This window comes from Lontra canadensis, unplaced genomic scaffold, assembly GCF_010015895.1.
Source record: "Lontra canadensis isolate GAN:19392208 unplaced genomic scaffold, GSC_riverotter_1.0 scaffold9, whole genome shotgun sequence".
Taxonomy (NCBI): domain Eukaryota; kingdom Metazoa; phylum Chordata; class Mammalia; order Carnivora; family Mustelidae; genus Lontra; species Lontra canadensis.
The window spans coordinates 33850797-33874143 of NW_022631003.1; the positions used below are offsets into that span (position 1 = coordinate 33850797).

At 35.3% G+C, this 23347-nt stretch overlaps 1 protein-coding gene across 6 annotated transcripts in view; it reads left to right on the forward strand.

Moving 5' to 3' along the window:
* The window catches only part of SOX5 (SRY-box transcription factor 5), a 976694-nt gene that overhangs the window by 488343 nt on the left and 465004 nt on the right, over window positions 1-23347 (forward strand). The window contains exon 3 of one of the 6 annotated variants that reach the window (XM_032855265.1): window positions 14434-14494. The exons of the other annotated variants lie outside the window; for them this stretch is intronic. Within the exon in view, the coding sequence (XP_032711156.1) occupies window positions 14490-14494 (5 nt within the window). The 5' untranslated portion in view covers window positions 14434-14489. The remainder of the gene's footprint in view (window positions 1-14433; window positions 14495-23347) is intronic. 6 annotated transcript variants of the gene reach the window in all.

Below are 23347 nucleotides of genomic sequence, written 5' to 3' on the forward strand. Positions count from 1 at the left end.
GTACCTGAGGTGTAGGAAGAGGCTTAAAGAAAAACTTTTGGTGATGATTTAGGTATTCAGATGAGGGCTTTTTTGGCTGATTTATAGGCACCTAGGACAAAAGAATCACATTTTTATATTCATTTTTTAGAACTATATTTATAATTTAATAATCAGAAAACATTAAAAACAACATGTATAAAACATTGCTGTATCTTTTAAGAACTTGGTGTAAAAAAATGAGACTTTTGTTAAAATTCTTACACAATTATGTCTACCTTAAGATTTAGGGGCTCATTTCACATGTAGACCATCCCATAAAGAATTGAAATGAAAAGGACGTATGAAGGAATAATTTCTTTGTTGTTGTTGTTTTAACTGAGGTATAGTTGACATACAACATTGTGTAGTTTTAAGGGGTACTGAGGATAATTTCTAGTCAGAGTTTCTAACTGAAGCATTTGTATAAAGAAACAATTTATGATTTTCAAATACTGGGCCCTTGGCCAACCCAGTATAGTGATGTCCACTTAGTTCCGTAGACATGACTAGGGCTTCCTAAAGGAGATGTTATAAGTTACAAACATCTGAACTCTTTAAGCTGTCAATAGGGATGTCCTCCTGACTTCAGCATAAGCCATGCTTGCAGCACACAGAATGATATGAATGTTGAAAAATCGTTAGTAAAGTGGATTGCATCATCTTCCCAAGAATGGAAGGCCCACATGAAATAATTTTCTGCATGCACAAAATCCAGCCTTACGTGTAACCTAAATGCTTTTTACCTCATTTAAAGTCCATTTCCATTAAATTCATTTTCCTGAGTCAAAAGTATTATTAAAGAGCATGATAATCTGTTAAAAGAACAGAAAATATATATATATCTAGATTAGCCAGTTTTCTCCCCATTCCCCAGTCTTTAACTATCCTAGAGAAGTTTAGCTCAGCATAAATGGTGTGACCACAGTAAAACCAAGATGTTTTCTTTTACCATGTCTTTGGGTGGCCATCCTGCTGACCCTTTGAAACTTGAGAGGTATTTGAAAAAAACAAGAAAATTTTATTCACACCTCCAAAGGTGGGTGGGGGAGGGGAAGGGGATAGAGGGTCCTGGGAGGGTGGCAGGGTGGGGGTATATAAAAGGGTCAGGAGATGCCTTACAGATATATTCTTGTTTATACTTAAATTACAACAAAATTTTAAACATTTTTTTTTAAGAGACAATCTTAAACCTTTTTATGGCTTCAAGTTCAAGTTTAGGTATCATTGTTTCTTTTATTAATAATGAACTTGATCTTACTAATTGTATGTACTGTCACCATTCTTCTATATTTTTGTGTCAAACCAAAGAGGAGTATTTGAATTCAGTAATCATTCCAAATTAGATTATTAAAAACACACTACAATTATGATATCACAAGTATTAATAAAGCTTTATAAACCCTTCTCCCAGACAACTCATGCTTTCTTTTAAAACTCAATTTGAATTTCAAGCCTAGATTACTTCATAGTGTCATTTTAAATCAATAACATCTGGAAGGGGGGGGGGATAGTTCCCCTTTCAGCTCTTCAGAACAGATTTCATTCCAAACCCGCCAGAAAACTTAGACCCACTGCAAGATTAACTTTTGCATCACTTTTTTTTTTTTTTTTTTTTTTAAGTCTCTCCTTGCCTGCTCCTCCCCTCTGGTTGTATTTTCCTCCTCTGCTCTTAAATGTGTCTATTACCCTCAGGCTTTGACCTTGGGCAGACTGTGAGCACAAAGTCATGTTATTTAGAGTGAAGTAACACCAGTAGTCAGGAAGGAACAATGTAGTTCAAGCCAGATAAAATAAATCTCTCATTTCCTGTCAAGGGACTGAGCCAAAAGCAATGATGAGAGACAGAGGGGGCAAACCGCCACATCTCGAAACACAGACGCTTGGGATAGACACAACCACAGGCCTCCTTTGAATATAGACAACAAAACCAAAAACAGCCAGAGTGACAGGAGACACATAATAGCTATGGGATAAACCAAAACATAAAACGGAGGGGGATCTGTGCAATTCCCTGGCCACAGAAAAGACATATTCAAATTGCTTAAGTGGGAATCTTGAGAACAACCCTGAAACGTGGGAGGGGTTTCCTTGTACAGAATGGGAGTTTCATAAACTTGGAAACACCTGGGTGGCTGCCACTTTTGACCAAGTCAGCTTTAGAATGAAAACCATGGGTATTTATTTGTTAAGTGACTATTTGTGAATAACTGCGCGTTGAAATTTGCAAATAGTCCTGGGAAGGAATTCCCATATTCAATTCAATAGACTTACACAGTGGTTATCAGTGTACCCATCTTTAAGAAAGTTGGCTTTTGAATAACTGATGATTTATTAAACAAACACCAAGAGAGTGCCTGCTGGTGTTGTTCAAAGTTATTTCAAATATTTAATCCTTTTAATCCTTAAAACAACTCTAAGAGACGGCATTGTTTTACTCTTATTTTAGGATTGAGAAGCTTGAGAGGTGAAGTAACTTTCTTGGCCTCACATGGCTAGTGAGTGATAGATCCTTGATCTGAACCCAAACAGTGGGGGTCCGGAGTCTACTCCCTTAATTACTATGCTTCTCTGAATACTCCACTAGCATGACATTTTTCTAATCTTAGTTGTTTGCAAGTCCTGCTCAGACTCTTTTGAAAGCCATTATTTATTCAGAAGCACAATGAGACTTCTGAATGTTCACGTCAGATCCAGGAGAAATATTAAAAAAAAAAAAATAGTGAGAACATGCTACATTCGTTAACAATGCCAAGTATTTCACTTTGGTCCAAAGCTCTTCCAAGATCATAAGGGACTCAGAGTTCAATCATTTATTCATTCATTTATTCCTTCAATAAATGCTCGTTATTGAGTTCTACTACATGCTAGGCACTGTGATGAGTGACAGAGTGGTCTCCTGGCTGACACACAATCAAGGATGTATTTTAGGTCCAATTTGTTACAGGATATACTGTGTAGAAATCCTCATAAGGACAGAAGAGTTCTTAAAGACCAATATTAGTTTATATTTGGGGACAGGATTTTTTTTTAACTCAGTAAGATAAATGCCTTTTGAATCAAACATTTAGAAGTCATCATGTGGAGATGTAAACATTCTTTAAGGTTGTATACCCAAAGACTCTGAACACTTAGTGCTGTGATGACAATGGACATACACCCATCCTTAAGAAAGAGAGCATGCCTCATTGTGCGAATATTTGTAGGAAGCATAAAGTCTTAATATGCACTCTTCTGTGATCCTCTTACACCTTCTAGACTGGAAAAGGTAGCAGTGTTTTGTCTCTTAATACACACTTTGTATAATTCAATTGTTGTACATAACATACTATACTAGACTTATCTAGGAGACGCAACAGTATTATACTTACCTGCCATCCTAAGTTTTCTGAATGGAGTACTGTGTCCTCTATCTTTGTGTTCTAATACCTGTCATTGTACATGGCATATGGAAATTACTCAGTGCATGATTGTTAAATGAATGGATGAGTATAGTGTGCACATACATATGAAGCAGAGGCATGCACGTACATTTTGTCTGTGTAATAGACAAATCATGGATGGTCCAAAGCAAATGATGCTATTAAAGGCACTGACTATTCTTTTGATAAAATAACAGTATTGATAGGATAATTTATTTGAATGCTTACTGTAAAAGGCCTCGTAACACCTGTTTCTATGTTTAGCATAGGTTATTTCATTTAATCTTTATCCTAATTCTATGAAATATGTATATGCTTTGTTATGAGGCCAAATTAAAAATGACCATAAGTGATGGACCGTTTTACTTTAAATATTATGTAATTCAATTTATTCTATTGCTAATGGAAATGTCAGGAAAATAGGAAATATATATTGTTCTCTTCAATTTCTAAGAAATACTAGAGTTGTCTAAGTTCAGGAGGTAACTGTGGCTCACATTTGTTTTTGTGAGCAATTCCATCAAATTTTCCGTATCCACAAAGAGGAAAACTCTTGTGGAATGGGAAGGTTTGGGATGGGCACTGTATGATTGTGTGAGGAAACTTGTGCTGGGTTAGGATGTAAGAAACACAGAAATGCCCCCAAAATAGACTTGGGGAACCCTTGCCTTAACCCCCGGAGAAATTCAGTGAGAAAAATCTGTCAGACCATTGAGACATCCATGGGTGGAGCAGAAGATTGCTCCAGCACACTCTTGCTTTAATTTGAATTAGAAATCTGCCTTTTATAGACTTGGAACTTTACTTTAAAAGGCAGGCTTTCATATTATTATATGTTTAGTAATCTCTTCGCATATGATGCCTACGCAGAATACAAAATATTTGAATAAAATGAGAAATTAACTCAGACATTCAGATATTTTGTTTCCTGATGCCCTTAATAGTTGCACAAACAGGTACCTGATAAGTACTGGCTAGATTTTTGCTTTCCGATATTTATTGACCTTTTTACCTCTCTGTTTTGTCTTCTGTTGACAGAAAATGGGACTTTTGCTTAATCTAACCCAGGATGTTTCCTTTAAACAAAAACAATTGCTTCCTTTCTACAGGAAATTTATGAACCAGAAGGTCTGTGGAAACAATTCATCTCTTCTTTAGGTAGTTTGCCACACAATGTGAGCCTAAGGCCATCTCAGGCTCTGGTGGGGAGCAGTATCAATTACTTTTATATGCTTCAACATTGTGTTATCTATTCCATCTCTCCTCTACTAATATTCATATTTGGGATATGACAATTAAACTATGATAAATGTTAGTAATGCATTATTTAAGAAACAGGTTTGCTGAAGGTTATGTGTGCGTCACAAAAACGAAAACTGAAATCTTTGAAAAATAGAAAATTTCAAAGAGCAGCACTGTATTGTAACCATGAGTAAAAGATAAGGCTCAAATAAAAAATATTCTCTTCATGGACCAAAGATGACAATGAAAAATACATATCTGTTGGTGTCCTTCTTTACCTTTCTTCATGGAAACATCCAATGAAACCAAATATCATGATCAAAACCGTTAGAAGGAAGTAATTTTTTATGAATTCTACAAAATTATAGAATTCATTGCTGCTAGCTATCATTGAAGCAAGTGACATAGTAAGTATACTTTTTTAAAAGGGTGAATCATTTTTATGAATATGAAGAACATTTTAATTACATTATTTATAGGAACTTTAAGAAATTTCAGTCAGTCACACTTCTGAACAGATCAATAGCTTGGTCAAGAAGAAACATTTCCAAATTTTGTTAGCACAGCACATTTGATCTATTTTTGAACCTCTAGATTCTGCTAAGAATATCAGGCAATATTTAAGACACATTCAGATTAGGATAAATATTGGAAAATCTGTTTTGTCAATTTTAATGACTTTATTATTACCTTGCATACATAATACTATAAAGGTACATACTGATATTACTATGCTAAGGTTAATGCATAAGCATTAGTACTAGCAATAACACCAAGGCTTTCTAAAACTTATTTTCTTTATGTACCTTGTGTGTGACCTTAGTTCTTATTTCTGTAATAAAAATGCTATTTTTATCCAGTTACATATTTTTCTCATGATATTTGAAGACATTTAAAAATGGTTAAACGCAGTGTTGATTCATCACTTTAGGTTACAATTAAAGTACTCAGCACTGTGTCTTGTGCATGGTAGATGTTTAGCAAACAAACAACTTTAGTGATTGATTTGGGGCCTTTACAAGAGGACCTAGAATTATTTAGTGTGTGCTTAGTCTTCATTTTTAAATGTAGTTTAGAACAAAGTTATAGGGCACCTGGGTGGCTCAGTAGGTTGGGAGACTGCCTTCAGCTCAGGTCATGATCCTGGAGTCCCAGGATGGAGTCCCACGTTGGGCTCCCTGCTAACCGGGGAGTCTGCTTCTCCCTCTGACCATCCCCCCTCTCGTGCTTTCTTTCTCTCTCTCTCATTCTCTTCTCTCAAATAAATAAAATCTTTAAAAAAATTAAAACTTATTATTAACCAATGTATTTAAAAAGTAAGTCTGGGGCGCCTGGGTGGCTCAGTGGGTTAAGCCTCTGCCAACAGCTCAGGTCATGATCTCAGGGTCCTGGGATCGAGCCCCGCATCGGGCTCTCTGCTCAGCAGGGAGCCTGCTTCCTCCTCTCTCTGCCTGCCTCTCTGCCTACTTGTGATCTCTCTCTCTCTCTGTCAAATAAATAAATAAAATCTTTAAAAAAAAAAAAAGTAAGTCTTGCCCAAATTTATTAGTTTGTCATATATCACAAGAACATTCTGAGATTTAGAGGTGATTTTTTTTTAAGCAGTTACTGATTATTTCTTTATAGCCAGGTACAGAAACTATTATCAAATGATCTTTTCTAACTTTCACTGAGGTATCTAGTTGTTTCCTGAGCAGGGGCAGCACTTTTTATGCTTTAAGTTTTATAGTTTTATAAATATTCCTTTCAATATTTTATTCAATAGGATCCTGTCGTGGGAACAGTTTGGAAAGTTTTTTGGTTTTTGGGTTTTTTTGCAGTTAAATTCACAAGAGTAGCTCAATTTTGACAAATAGACTCCATGAATGGTTTAAGGACTTTCACATATGTAGTTATGGTACTTAATATATATGCAGTCTTTAATCAAAGGAACTCCAAATACTTTAATGTCCTCATTAAATTCTTATAACTGACAGTATTTCTTTAGCTCCAAACTGATTCCTCTCTCTGCTTTCTGAATCCAAGAATTTGTCACTTTTCTTGCACATGGCATCACTAGTAAGCAGTATTCTGGAGCTTGAAAAATCAGTATTTTCATCTTGACAAATGTTTTTAATGTTTAGGATGGAGGGACTGAATGTGTGTACATACCTAAGATAGGTTTCACTTGATGAACAAATATTCAGGGAGTCTTATGATATGCAAAACTCTTTTGTACCATTCAGAGGATATGAGAAGTCCCTCTACTATTCCCCCAGGACCATCAAAACTGATCTCTGGGATCATTCAGCTCAGGTGTCTCTGTTCCCTTTGAAGAGAAACAAATTTTCCTAGATGTCCAGGTTTTCTAGTTTAGAACTATTAGTATATTTTGATTATGGACAAGGAAGAAATATGCTGTACTTTAGAATTATACTTAATGTATTAAATGCTTGGGATTCTTTATAAAGTTTCCCTCCCCCATCACAAGATATTCCAAACAGTTAATTTTAATAATCACTGCAGAAATGTAGGCCAGGGAACTATTTAATATCTGTAGAAAAAGGTTGAAAATGATTATGTTTTTTAATTATCAGAGGAAATTCATGTAGGTGATGAACAATCAGGGTGCCTAGTGTCTTACGACAATATAACAACAGTATTGCTGCAGTTACTTTCTTTCTGCCATGTGCACGTATTTGGTAGAAATTTGTGTGTGGTAAATCTGTAATCTTTTTACGTCATGAATTTTTTTGTCACAAAACATTTTATAATTTAGAAAGTGAAAAAACATTTTATAATTTAGAAAGTGAAGACTCAGGGGTGTTAAGTCATTTGTCTAAGGTCACACAGTGAGGAAGTTAGGACCATGGACATTTCCAACTCGAATTTCTGTTCACTTGCCTAACTGTTAAAGAAATAGTATTTAGAACAGATTTTTTCCTGCAGGCTGGTCTTTTGATTTTTTTCAGAATACAGCCATAATTATGTATTAAGCATTTGCCATATATTCATCACAGAGCTAGGTTTTATACAAATATACAGAAATCAGGTCCAACCTTCCTGGGAAAATAATGCCAACATAACTGAACTAGGGCAATGCAATAGATTTGCATGTCTGATCACATTGGCATGAATTATTTTTTTAATTAAAAAAATTGAGATGCATACCTAGTTTCTATAATAAGATTAATATCAGCAAGTTTAGAAAACAAGTGTTCGCTTCTAGTGTATCTGTGTAGTTTAGCTTCCTACAGGACTGAGCCACTTCCGATTAGACACAATAGGCAATTGATGAAACTTTCTTGATTAAATGAGTGGCTTTTAATTGGTGAAGTTTTAAATTTAATATGTTTAATATATTATCTTCCTTGTATTTATGCCATTAGAAAAAATATGAAAGATATCAAATGAGTAAGGAAATTAATATGTATATACTGTGCGATATGGATAAAATTTTAATTGATCTGAAAATGCTGAGATCATTCTACAGTCATTAAACCTGGAGAAATATTTTATTATTTTTGCAATGATTTGGGCTTTAACTACCTTAAGTGTATATATTTTCCCTTTTATTATTAAATGTGAGCCATATCAGATTTGTTAATGTACAAATGAGAATATCTTATTTTAAATTTACTTTTCTGATTGCAACAATGTTGCAGAGGGCTTTTGTTTGTTTCTGTAATCAATGAATTAAGAATAGCCCTTTGCATCCAACTCATCTGTGTATTATCTCTCCAGTGTTGACTTTAGTGAGACCTTGAACAGTCACCACTACACAATATACTTTAAAATTTTAAAAGCTATTTGCTTTGGCATGTTTTGTCTAGAAATTGAGAAATTATTTAGTCATAGTCAATCTGACTTAAACACAGGAAAAACCATCAAATCATCATCTCTTTTTGAATCTATTTTTTTTCAGGACTTTATTACTTCTGGGGATATAAGTGACTCATATGTGTTGGGAAAACTCACAATTTCCATGATTGCTCATATTTTTTGACTTTAATATTTACCATTAGAAATTATATTTTATCCTGCTATGGATATGAGGAAGAGGAAGAGCTCCTGAAGTCTCTTTCCCAGTAAAACTAGGATTGGATAGCATAGAGAATAAATACAGTTAAGTTTTTCTCATTTTGACGCTAAGAATCAGAAGAAATTATAATAAATAAAGTAGTTTTACTTTTTTATTTTTATTTTTTTTTAAGATTTATTTATTTATTTGACAGACAGAAATCACAAGGAGGCAGAGAGGCAGGCAGAGAGAGAGGAGGAAGCAGGCTCCCCGCTGAGCAGAGAGCCCGATGCGGGGCTCGATCCCAGGACCCTGGTATCATGACCTGAGCTGAAGGCAGAGGCTTTAACCCACTGAGCCACCCAGGCGCCCCAATAAAGTAGTTTTAAAAAGCAGTGAAAATTGTAAGAATCACGGTTTGTAATTTTTAATTGAGATGTCCACATGAAGATCATAGGGAGCTCTGCAACTTGGTTGAGCCCAGTGTGATTACATATCTGTAAACAGGGCTGAGGCACTGTAAATATTGATGAAAGTATTACAGCTTAGAAGACTCAGAAGTAGCAGACAAACTGATTTCCATTCATTCTCTCTCACGTACCACTCAAGAGTGAATAGTACCAAGTTGAATTATTCTCTGTTGGACTTCAGATCTAAAATAGGTAATTTCCCACTATGGGTAGTAAAAAAAAAAAAATCTTCTGTCTTTTTTATCTTCCTTTATTTGAATTACATGGGGCTCTACCTGGGTCGCTTTTTACTCTTTTGGAAAAATACAAACCAAAGTGGGGGTTGAAGTTTCCATTATGTCAATAAGCCTCGAGAATGTGGCAATATTTGGTTGTGCAATTAATTTGTTTCACAAAGGGAAGAGCCCTCCTTAGGGTTTTTCGGAGCTGACACTGGAACTCCCCAAACCCAGGCACATGCCACAGGATTGTGGTGAAATCCTGCTCTATGGGTCACTGGGAATCACAACAGAAAGAGTCCCTCTTGACCCCGGGTTCCTAGAGTTGCTGTTGTCACTGTTCCACAAGGTAACAGGAAAGCCTGGGTGGGATGAATATTCAGAACCACCAAATTCCTCTTCCCTGCCTTGGGAGAGATTCCAGGGAACCCAAGGCACATGTTTTGCCCTGAAGAAACTTCCACATCCACATGGTTCTGGCTGAAAGAAAGGTTTATTTGGTGACTCGTTTATCTCTATCTTCCTCTGTTAATTTTGGTAGGGTTTTGTTTTTGCTTCTAGAAACTGTATAATTAAAGCTCTCCAAATATTAAGAAGATATACAGGACAGTTGTGTCATGTTTCAAATTTCTATTTTTACCTTTTTCTCCTTTTATATCTCTTTTTGCGGAAGAGGGAGTGCGTGACTTTAGAAAGCATCCTAAAAATATTTAGGAACATCATGATTCCTTATACATTTACCTGCCAAGTTTTTAGATTACTACTTTTATTAGTATTTTATGTTAAAAAATGCAGTAGACCCAGTAGTAAGTATCATTAAGTGTATGCTGAAAACTATAGCACACAGTGCCACTCAAGTAGAGAAGGAGTGCTGGAAATTGCTAAACAGACACCAATTAGTGTCTATTTTGAGGAAATATTTTAGTAAAAATGAAGAAATAATTCTTGCAAACACAGATATGTACAAGTGCAATTTGTGGGATATAACTTTTTTTCAAAAAATGTTATATTTAACTTTTGGAATAGAAATAAGTTTGACTAGAATATTTTGAACTTTTTAAGCTAAATATCACTTAAATGATATATTTCATCATATACTTCTCACTGCATTTTATATTTGCCAGCCTCTTTGACACTCCCCCAGTGGAACTATGATTATGGAACAAAAATTTTTCAGTCAATATGGGGACAAGGTGGCTCTTTCCTTTTCTGAACTCACTTAGCTCTTTTAGCTATAGTTGATTCACAGTGAGTTTATACCCCGATTCACGTAATTATTGATTAAAGTCATGAAATGTTATTATCCTCTATATGTGGGAATTCCTCTTGTGCTGTCAATGACAATGCCAAGAAACAGGCTTCAAGGTGGTTAATTTCTAGGTATCAATCTATCTACTTTATCAGGATTCACTCTTGCTGTCTGTATATCTGCTCTATATATGTGTATATATGTTATTTATTTGAATTGGCTTAAGTGCATACTTGAATAGCTTTCGAGGGTCAAAGAGAGTTCAAATGATAGAAAAATGGTTTGTTATTTTCTCCCTTCCCCTCCCCCCTGTTGCTAATGCTCACTGATGAAGAGTGCAGGCAGTGTCCTTCAATTTAAAGAGACAACCTTGTTCATTTGGAGGGTGTGAATGCCATTCTTGTGAAATACTGTAAATAGTAATTCACAAGAGGGCGACTTTTTTATTGCTTTTACATTGATAACATGCCTTGTGAAGACTTACAGTTATTCTGCTGAATTTAAGAAAGATAGGAATGGAATGTGCATGTTAATTTAAACATCTGTATGTACAATACAATAATCCTTTATTATCTGGAAATCAGAACATTCTACATGTTTACCAATCTTAAATAACTTTTCAGTTTGGTATCCAATATTACTCAGTTTTTCCTCTAAGCATCTTCCTGAAATCTTGAGAGAAGTCCTATGATCCTCATGTAAATCACTGAAAGTACAGTTTATAAAAATGTGTTTGAATCACATCTAGAAGAAGTCTGACTTGCCACAGCATCATCAGATGCCAGAGCCAATGTTAGCAACTCAAGGGCTGAGTGTTGATATCACCCAAAATACGGGCCCAGCTTATTGTGTATTGAATTTGTAGGCAGCCTATTAGGCAGGTGGATAAAAATATAATGCCCACGTTTAAAGGTGACCGGTGAACATAAAAATTACAGACTGATGCTGTTCTCAAGACACATCCCAGAGCAAGCCCAGTCAGTCAGCTTTGCAGATTAACCCTGTGTACCTTCACAGTGTTTAATTATTTGGTAAGGGACAGTAGAAGCATTTAAGAGTTTGAATGCCAAAAGCTGTTGAAGTAAGTGTAGTGTTGGAATGTTTAATGGCATTAATTATCACTTATACATGAACCTACTCCTCCTTAAGGCCCAGGAGGCAGTGACTCACTGGGTTGTCATTAACTGTCATTATTGCTAGTAGAGTCAACATCTTATTCATAAAAACAAAGAAAAAATTAATGAAAAACATGTCATTCTATAATACAGTGTTGGTGTTGCTAACTTATTCTGTGTCTTAGAATTCTATTGGCATTTTGAAATGTAGATGAATCTCAATATTTTCATCATGACAGTTAAACAATTTGTGTGTGTGTGTGTGTGTGTGTGTGTGTGTTTGATTTTTCTTTGCGCTAACATTCTCTTGGTATGAAAAAAAATACCTTACAGACAATCTGCAAAGAGTTTTGCTTTTATTTTAGTTTGGTCATTTCTGAAAGATGCAGATATCGATTCAGAAGGATAACCACCTAGAGATGGAAAGAAATAGTTGGCCAGGTCAGGGCAAAACTTTCTCCAGCATGAGGATTTGGCACTGTCCAGTTAAACCATTCACATTTTGTGATCAATGAGGGGAAACAAGGAGGGTGAATAGTTGTAGAAATTTTAGTTGCATTAAGTTAAAGAATTTTCAGTTATATATAGTGGGGGAGATGCTTTTCTTTCTTTTATTAAGAAATTATTTACATGTAAGGGCCAGATGAGTTGAAGGACAGATTTTTCTTTTCTTTTCTTTTTTTTTTTTTTTAAAGATTTTATTTATTTATTTGACAGAGAGATCACAAGTAGGCAGAGAGGCAAGCAGAGAGAGAGGAGGAAGCAGGCTTCCCGCTGAGCAGAGAGCCCGATGCGGGGCTCGATCCCAGGACCCTGGGATCATGACCTGAGCTGAAGGCAGAGGATTAACCCACTGAGCCACCCAGGCGCCCCGATTTTTCTTTTTAAATCTAATATGTTTATTGAATTTTATTTATGGTCACTGTTTCTGGATGTGATATTATTTTGTTTGGCTTAGATGAAAGAAGAAAGAAAAATATCCCTGTACCTTTCCTTTGTGCTCTTTCTGTACCGCAGTGTTTCTTTGTTTTAGGGATGCTACTTTCTTTGACTTATACATTGTAATAGCTTCAAATAATCCATTAGGAAAGCCAGTTTTTATTTCGGATTTTGCATTTTTATTTGTGAATTTTTTTAAATCAATGTGGATAGTTATGGAGTTCACGTGCTGACTGTATATATGAGTGTAGGATAGGCTGAAACGTCAAGTGTGGTTGTTATCATTGGTAACACTTACTGAGTAAGTGCATGTACTAAGACCAGAGTTGGTGAAATTAAAAAGTAGACGGCATTAGGATAAGATGTGGGTACAAGTTGACAAAAATAATAATACTAAGTTTTCTACCCCCAGAGTCACTTAGACTCTTCTCACAATGGCTAATACTGCCATTAGTATGTATTGCGGACTCATAATTTGCTAGGCACAGGAAAAAAAAAAAAAAAGCATTGAAAAGAAATAACGGTGATTTGAGACAGAAATATAAAACAGGATTTCGGATACTTTGAGCTTACATCGTCAGGAGACGTTGGGGTTTAGCATTCTGTTTCATGTGGAGACCCGCAGTTAATATGGTCCTTGTTGAAACTTAAAACAGCTCTATTAGTAGCTTGATTGAGAAGGGGGGAAGAGGCCTAGAGTAAACAAAAGTGTGCGTTTTCAAGACAGCCTAATTGTATACAGTACATTTGCTTCCGCGGTTCCTTCTAATCCATCAAACAGTAAAATGCACAAATTTATTCTATTACAGGAGATACAATTGTTAGATAAGTCTAATACACGGACCAAAAGGGGAAATGGCATCTATTACACAATTCTCTATTGTTCAAAGGATCATAGAAGTCAAGTTGCGTAAAATACTGCTGTGGAGAAAAGGAGGGAGGGAACCCTTAAAGTACATGCTTACACCTTTCTGCAAAAATTCCTCAGAGGGATGGTGATGAGAGTCCCAGGGGCAGGGGAGAATTGGGTGTTGTGAAGTGACAGAGTCATTGGTTCTCCCGCACCCCCATCCCTGTCTTTGACTTTGGTACTGCCCAGGAAAGCCACAGCAGTTGGAACTAATTGTAACTGGCTCAGGAAAGTCTTCATTAGCACTACCACACATGGTTACCAGATGTGCTGAAGGGCGAAGGAGGGGGGAGGCATCTAGAGAGGGGAGAGGAACAAGTAGCTTCATTTGAAAACTTAATAATCTGCCTTTTGTTTCCAAGTGTATTGTGTTAGAGAAAGGGGGAAAAAAGGGAGTTGGGGAAGATGAAATGGCCTCTTATTCACTCATTCTCTGGAAGCTGAATGGAACTCTTTGTTTCCTTCAAAATGTCAACATTTTTGGTGACTATCCATGTGTTGGAAATGTTCCACTTTCTCCACCAGCGTCAATGAAAATTACCTGGATTATCAAAACAGTTATGCTTCCTAATGGCTGAGATTGATAGTCCAAAATTTGGGGTCTTGAATGGAGATTTGATTTCTAAAATATGTAAATGATCTGTAAAAACTTTTGTCTTCAAATTACAAATTCCAGCTAAACATCACTGAAAAAGAGAGAAAAAGGTTCTCATCTGTCCCTAACCCTGATCCGAGTCGGGGTAGCATGGGGCAGCATTGCATCTTCTTTTGTAGGACTGGTCTACTTTTAGCAATAAAGAGTACTGATAACAGAAGCTTGAGTTAAATATGTTATTTGTACTACATACAGGTAAGCTCACTGGAAATCTGGAGTCATTTTTACTCACTACGTTCCACAAGAGAGCAATGAAGTAAGAGAATTTCTATTGTTTCTGGAAATGTTATTTATCATTTTCTCACCGAACTCTATACCTGTATCTATGGGCACAGATGATTCTGGAAGGCCAGTGAGAACTATTCTAGATGAAACCTCTGGTTCCAAAATGGAACTTTTTGATGCTGCAGAAAATTGTCACATTTAAAAATATCATCATTTGAATTATCCTAAAAAGCAAAGAAACTTTAATTACTATTTGTCTATTTACTGCCTGGATTGATTTTTTTTTTTAATTTCACTTTGCTGTGATCCTAGAGTTTCAAAGTATTTTTTTAAAGTTTGATATCAAAAACCTTGAATAAATGATTTATAAAAATCTTGAATTCTGCAAATAAAAATTTCAAGACTGGCTAGCTATTTTACTAGCAATTTTAGGACAGTGCCTTTTTGGGTGATGCTTTATCACTTCCATTTTTAATCCTGCAGTAGAATCATAAAGACATTTGGAAAAAATTATAACAAAATAGACATGAAAAGTTACTTCAACTGGTTTTGGAAAAACATGGTTTTGATCAATTTCCTATTTAGATAAAAGACTCAGTGGTTTTTAACCTATTGTGGGTCATGAAACCAGTTAAAATTTTGATGAAATCGATGGACCTTCTTCTCACAAATGCTTATACACAAATTGTAATGTAATTTAGGACCATTCCCTCTAATCCAGCTTCTTCCAATTTGAAAGTACCATACTAGAGCCCTCCAATGTATGCCCCTCCAAAAGAAAATACCCACAAAGTTCAAATGTTACAAAGTGTGAAATATATGATTTCTATATTTAGTCCTAAGTGGTAGAAGAGAATATAGCCTGAAGGAAATTTCACTGAAAATGAAATGTTTTTTATTGATATATTTAGCTGCTACTGGTAGAGATTCACCTATACAGTTTCTTTAGTCAGGTTAAGTCTCCTTCAGAAAGCAATCATGCCTTCTCTCTCATGTTGACTTTGCAAAGAGCTTAGTACAGCTTTTCACACCCAGTACTCCCCTGGCATGGTCTGCTTGAATGAATAAGTGAATTAATGAATGGGTTAATTTTTAAATGTTGTTTGTTGGTAGCTGCTACAGTTAAACAGCAGGAAATACTACCAACTGAACTAATTCTTCATACAAAATTTGCTATGAGAATATTACTTATTGTTGTTTTTAAAATGGAACAGGAAAAAAATTCAACCTTGAATTTTTAGTGTATTACATCAAAGGCTTCCTGGGACACTATATGGCTAATTTTACTATAGGTTAAATTACAAAAAGTATTGATTGGTATTTTCAGGAACTAAATGTTTTTAGATGGTATTTAAAAATGCAGATTTAAATGATGTTTAATGTCAGAATAGTGTGTGACAAAAACCTATGTTTATAATAATATATCTCTTTTCCTTTCCTGCCATGGCTTCTATTATCATTCTTGTATTGACTATGATTATTTGTAGAAAATCAAAACAATGTCAGCACATTGATGTTTATGTAATATTAGCTATTACTGTAATTTCCCCCATAATTTATTATTGCATCCACAGCCCCAGTGTTATCATTTGCTAAATCAAATCCATCTACTATCTGTATGCTGATTTTGTGCAGTCCCTCCCCCTCCTCATTCTAAATGCTTTAACTTAGACCTCATCATTGCTTAGTAACAATAACAGCATCGCCAATCACTTGCTTGTCTCCGCTTCGCGTTCAATATTTCCTCAGTTTATGATCCTTATGAAACATAGATTTGACTCTATCATGCCAATGCTGGAAATCACTTTTGGTATAATTACCTATGGATAAAATCAGGAAGTCACAGCTGGCCGCAGAGTTCTTTATAAAGTGTCCCCTGCCTCAGCTTGTACTGCTCTCCCCGCATCATGATCTCCAGCCATGCTGAGTGACTCTGGGTTCTTAATTTTTTTAAATGCTTTGTGCCAGTGATTCTCATTCTTCAAGATGTGAAAAAATGGGAAATTACATAATATTTTTTGGGCTAATCTATTCAGAGTGCTAAAGTAATATTTTATGAAGACTTTCACAAAGACTAGTAATTTGGAATTTAGAAACTGGAATACAGAAGAACATCAAAACCTGAAAAAACTATTTTTGTTAGCAAACTATGCAAAAAAAATTACTACTTCTATTTGTGTTTCACAGAGTTGGCACAACACAGCCCCTTAGAGCATGGACTCTAGAACCAGATCAACTCCATTCAAATCCACACTTCTTCTGTTCCTCAGCTTGTGACCCAGCATGTAACTTTACCCCATCAGTAAAACAAGGGTGAACATAAATTGAACTCCCAGGGTTGTTATGAGAATTAATATATTAGTATATATATAAAGCAGTTGGAACCAAGTGTAGCACATATGAAGTGGTTCACTGGTATGATAAATTGGAGCGACCAATATTTCTCAATTGCTTAATTAACTAGCGCTATCCAAAAATATAATATTAAATATTAAAAGTTGATTGTCCCCCTATTTAAAAAAAATAATAATTTTATCTTCAAACTACTGTATTCTGAATATTCTAGGGCTTTCTTCCTAATTTCTTCATCACTCAGGAAATTTAAAAAGCATAGGAACTTAAAGGAAACAATATTAGAAGATAGTGGTCAACATTTTTAAAAGACATAAATGCAATTAGGAGCTTAGCCCAATGAAAGCAGTATTCACTGGCCAGGCAAAGCTGGGGCAAAATGGAATTCTATCTAAAAATAAAATGTTGAGAAAGTTTTGGCTCTTGGTAAATTATCCCATTAAGGTACATTTAACTGTGGTATAAAATTGATGAAGAATTATCTCAATTTTAAAGTAATTGTAAACAGTTGCTAAGCAATATAGGAAATAGAAAACAATGTAAATTTGCTATTAAAATGTTACTTGGGGCACCTGGGTGGCTCAGTCTGTTAAGCGGCTGCCTTTAGCTCAGCTCATGAGCTGAGGGTCCTGGAATCGAGCCCCACGTTGAGCTCCCTGCTTAGCTGAGGGGTCTGCTTTTCCCACACTCTTTGCCCCTCCTTTCTGCTTGTGTTCTCTCTCTCAAATAAATAAATACAATCTTTTTAAAAAAGTTATTGTATGAGAAAAAGTATATTTTAAGCCTTCTCACTGTGTCTCTTATAGATGAGTATATTTAGTCATTATTATTTCTCAGAAAAATATAATATGACTATTTATTTTTAAATATGATTGGGTTTGCTTCTAGCTAGCACCAACTTATTTGTTGACTTGGGGCCTTAACATTCTTTTCTTGTGTTGAGGTAAAGTGTCCTTTCTCTTATTTGTTTTCAGAAACATGTAAAAAATGTATTTTAAACCCACTAAATAATATTAAATAGATGTTTGCTGCTAATTAGTGTATGGTTTGAATTATAATTATGTCATCCAAAGGGACTTATAAATACAGTCTAGTTAAAATGTGATTCAATCTTCAATCATTCACAGAGGCATCCATTCATTATTATTCATTTAGTGCTCTCTGATTTGAGCTCTGAATGTAATCCAGGAAAAGATGGAGGGATTTTACTTTTATTGTCATGATTTAATATAGCAGATCCCTTAGTTATCATCCTATACTAATCCAGGGATTGTTACAACTTCTTAGAGTCTGTTATTTGATTTTTAAATTAGTCTGTGTATCGTACCGGCGTAGCAGCATATAAATTCAAGAGGTTAGAAGATGCCACATTCACTGCGAGACAATCAGCATATATTTTCCTACTGTCCAAATTTCAGTTTAACATTTTAGTTTAACTTTAAATGAACCTTCGTTTCAGCTATTTAATATATTACCACTTTAAAACTCTTATCCGTGGCTCCTATTAATCTAAATTATAAAGAAACTGCCAACTCCATTTGTCCAACAATCTTTAGTAAGTCCCTGCTGTGTGATAGGCACTGTGCTAAGTGTGAGGTGTTTTGCACTGAATAGGACAATTCTGATCTCCTGCCCCCAGGGATCTTACAGACTAGAAGAGAATAGAGTCATTTAAAAAGTATGTTAGTGTGAAAGTGTTGATCACCACAAAGGTTTTGACTATACGAGGTGCAGAGGAGGAAAACGTCATAATCAAGACCGCCAGAGAACTCCATCCTACCCCCACACCCAAAACCTGGAAGCCACGCAGTAGCAGTTTTTAAGGCCTAGATGTGAAAGCATGATGAAATTAGGGACCTGGCAGGCAAGAAATTTGGGATAGCAGAGAGAATATTGAGTACATAGTCAACAGGAACTAGATTGGGATGGGCCCTGGAAGTTTGCTAAAAATGCTGGACTTTTCTTAGAATTGCGGTGGCAATGGAAATGCATGATGTGATTCAATCTGCGTTATTTAGAGATGTGTTAAATGTGAGGTGAAGGATGTACTGGAGGAAACACGATTGGAGGTAGGGAGATAGGATAAGTAGTCTGCCTTAGTGGTCCAGGGAGAGATCATGGTAACCTAAAGTTAAAAGCAGAGCCAAGTTCTAATATTGGGGGATTTGAGGACAGGAAAGTGACTTCGACTGATGGAAAAGTGGACACGTGAATGAGAGGCTTCCTTAGAACGGTCTCTGTACGTGTCCCAGACTGACATTCACGCTGCCCTCCTTATGACTTTTCATTCTGGTCTTAAAAAATACTATGTGGTATTGCCTTCAAATAGTAATGTAAATAACCATTTTAACAGAAGGGACTTCGCTTTTGTAAGTGATGCTGGGAAGACTTGCCATCCACTGATTGACATTTCATCTTGCTATGCCTCTGCCTAAAGTTGAGTAATGTGACAATGAATGATGTCAAAGTTGAGAGAGATTTAAGAGAATGGATTGATGGGACCTAATCATTTACTGGATGGTGGGGATCAAGCCTAATTTTTGAACTTTGGAGTTTCAGGGAATAACTGTGCCACTTCAAAAACATTGAGGAGGAGCAGGGGGAGATAAGAATTTAATTTTAAACATGCTGAATTTTAGGTAACTGCAAGATATTCAGATGAAGAGGCAGAAAGCAATAGAATACAGTAGTCGGAAGTCAAGAGCAGATTTGAGTGACTGTTTTCATATAGATGGTACTTGGAGTCATGGCAGTAAATAACACACAGAACAAACAAAGAAAACTGCCTACTGTCGATCATGAAGAATTTCAAGTTTTAAGAGTCTGTTGGCGTAGGCAGGGTTCCTGCGTGGTGCAGTTAGTTAAGCGTCTGCTTTTAGCTCTGGTCATGATCCCAGAGTCCTGGGATCAAGTTCCATGTAAAGGCTTCTTGCTCAGCAGGGAGCCTGCTTCTCCTTCTCCCCACTCTTGCTCTCTCTCGCTCTCTCTCTCAAAGAGTCTGTTGGCGTTGGCTGGACTCTCAGAAGCTGAGGGAGAAGGTATTTTGAGGATATAGGAGTATTTAGTAGGGAGAGACGTGTCATGGACTTAAGCAAGAGAAGGGACACGTGAATCAGTGTCTGCTAGTTTTATTAATGTGAATGAAGAGATTTAGTAGTTTCAAAAGGACTGAATGATGAAGCAGAGGAAATCTTGACATGTTTTGCTGTGAAGAATTCATGTTAAGCAAAGGCACTGTAACTCTATCAATATGATATGAATTTTCGTGGGTTCGCTTGGCTTTCAAATTAACTTTTAAAAGTTTATCTATGTATAAATCTTTCTTAAATGCTTCACTGCTGCTGTGGCCTGGGGTTTTATATTCACAATTGTTGCAAAGCCCTTAGAGTCTGGTGTGAATTTGTGATGGTGATACACTATTCCCCCAGTGGCTTCCTCTTCTCCTGAGTGGATGAGATTATGTTAACTCTTTGGTAGATGTGCAGTGGAGAACTTTACAGAAATCTTTGCATACAGTTTCACATCCATAGCCAGAGTCAGCAGCTCCTCTGTATATCAGCCTTATCAGTTCTATCAGTGTAGACATGGGATTTTTTCTAGCCACTAATTACAATCAATGATTTTTAAAAAATTTTTTTCAGATTTCCCTTTCCCTTTAATTTTTTTTTTCCTCTTAAATTTTACTATAGTTGACCCACCTGTTACATTCGTTTCAGGTGTACAAATAGCGATTCAACTTCTCTATATGTTATGCCATAGATTTCTGGCTGTTGAGATAAGAAATCTTTTATATGCAGAGTGTCTAAAGCAGAGTGAATAAGCTCTTTACATGTAAAGATTATGTTGTCTTTTGCAGTCCAGGAAATAAGTGAGTATCACTGAAATCTTTACTCCCATGGTTACTCTGTCAAAATCATTTCCTCTAGGAAGCAAAAGAGCCAAACTGCCGATGCCAAATTTAGTTTTTCTTTGCTTCCTTTTTTACTATGTTTACCCTAAATATCATGAGATATTTTGCTTTCTTCCGACTACTTAAGAGTGTAGCTGTGTTGAATCTGGCCTTTCAAAATGAGGTTAAGCCATGTCGGGCATGTTCAGATTCTAAGATTTTATTTAAATATAGTAATCCAATCTATTATAGAAATGTGGATTAGAAAGTGAATCTGGTCTTCAGGAGCTAACTGTTAAGTATATAGAGTTCCTAGGTTTATTATTTTGTTTTTGCTAATCTTAATATTCTTTACATTAGTGAGAGCCAGCACAATTTTCTGATTCATTTGAGAAGAAAATCAGTAGCCACAAATGAGTATTGTTATTTATTCCCTAGAATACTTTAATTCACTTATTGTAGTCATTGATTTTTTTTTTAATGTATGGTACTTTACTTTGTGAATAACTTTATAAATTTTATTGGTGTTTTATCAATGCCTATTTGTTTGTCAGCTGTCAGCTGATTTGAGAATTCAACAGGAATATTTTACTCTTCCCTATAATAAGCACTAGATATCACTAGATAGGGGCAGAGTATCTCTCCATAGGAAGAAGTAAACTCATCCTTCTATGACTATTGAAGGTCCAGACAGAGAGTCACTGTACTTTATATCTAACATAATATTTTCCTTGGGAAAACTGCTCACAAATTTATTATGTTAAAAAGTAGAAATGGAGATGTTTAGGCAGGAGAACTAGAGTTGAACTGGTAACTTTCATTTCTTTCTCTCTAGACTAGATTCTTTTCCTTGTTTATGTAACCTTCAGACCTTTTGTATGAGTTTAGAAAAATGTTTCTTTCCTTTAGACACACACTGGGATTACCCTGGTCTCAGATTCCTGGCTGTCACGCTCTTTGGATCACAATCTGTATGTTCCTCTCTTTCCCTTTCTCACTCTAGCGTTATCTTTTCTTAAAAATGAATGCCTGTCCTCTCCAACTTTGCTCAGATCCCCTCTATTCAAGAGCTTTCTATTTTGTTACCTTTCATTTTTTTACCCTTTTCTTTCTCTTTTCCATTTTATGCCTTAAAAAGAGGATAGTTAATATTTTAAGAGTATGTTCCACAGATGTCTTTACATAATTATTAAAGAATTTTTTAAAGTAACTGCACATTTAAAATTTAGTAAAAAGAATGATTTTAATAAAGAATTTTTTTAGGTGGGGCGCCTGGGTGGCTCAGTGGGTTAAGCCGCTGCCTTTGGCTCAGGTCATGGTCCCAGGGTCCTGGGATCGAGCCCCGCATCGGGCTCTCTGCTCAGCAGGGAGCCTGCTTCCTCCTCTCTCTCTACCTGCCTCTCTGCCTGCTTGTGATCTCTCTGTCAAATAAATAAATAAAATCTTTAAAAAAAAAAAAAAGAATTTTTTTAGGTAACTAAAAATTTAACTTTTAGTGAATGGAAGGATTTTGATAAATGTTTAATTATACATTGCAGGTGATACTTTATCTTCTTTTTTAATAATCACAGTTTTTATATACATAGAGATTATCATAAGAGAAACCATTTCTGGAATTTCCTATGGGATAAATTTAGTGTGGATTACCAATCTTGCTCTACTTTGCTCAGTGAAAAATCTAAGTGCTTAAACTCAGGTTTTATAATCTTTTCATAATTAGGTCAAATAAAATTCTGAATACTCCGAGTTACAGATTAGGTATGTTATGGATATTAAGGGTCATAGTTCTTTTTCATATATTCTGTCCAACCCTAAGGATTATTCACCCCTTCCACTTGTTACCTTGGCAGCATCTGTCAGTGTGATCATTTGGAATTAAGGCTCGAAAATTATTACACATATTTAGAAATGTCTAAAATGTAGACGAAATGCTTACGAAAGCCATAATATTTTAAGAAAAGCATACCAGAGTGGTAAAAACCTAACACTCTGAGTTTCAGAAGCATGGGTCTACCATTAAGTCATATGTTCCTTACACATGAAAAAGATAAAGTACTCTGAGGGCCAGGATTAAGACTGTTTTAGTTGCTGCTCTATTCCCAGTACTTAACACTTAGCAAGCACTCAATAAATATTGAAGGAGTTAACAAATGGATACAGGCACCTCATGGCTTTTATAAAGACTTCAGTTAAAAAATAAATTATATATATATATATTTTATATATATACCATATTTTATAATATATATATTTATATATATTATATTTTATAATATATATAAATATATATGTATATATATTTATATATATTATATTTTATAATATATATATAAAATATATATATGTATATATATATATAAAACACATTTACGTGTTCAATTAGTGGGAGTAATTTTTATGATTCTTCCATGTCTACTCTAAGGATAAATATTTAAATGACCCCAAATTTAGCACTGTGTATGGCAGCATCAAAATTCAGTAAAAGGAGAAATCAAGTTTAGCAATTAATTTGGATGCTTATTTTGGTGAGTATAATTTGAAGTAATGTTTAGAAACTATCTGAAGCAGTCAACATGTTCTGTGGTGAGATAAAATTTATTTCTCCAAATCAAACACCATAGACTTAAAATGTCTACAAGATAA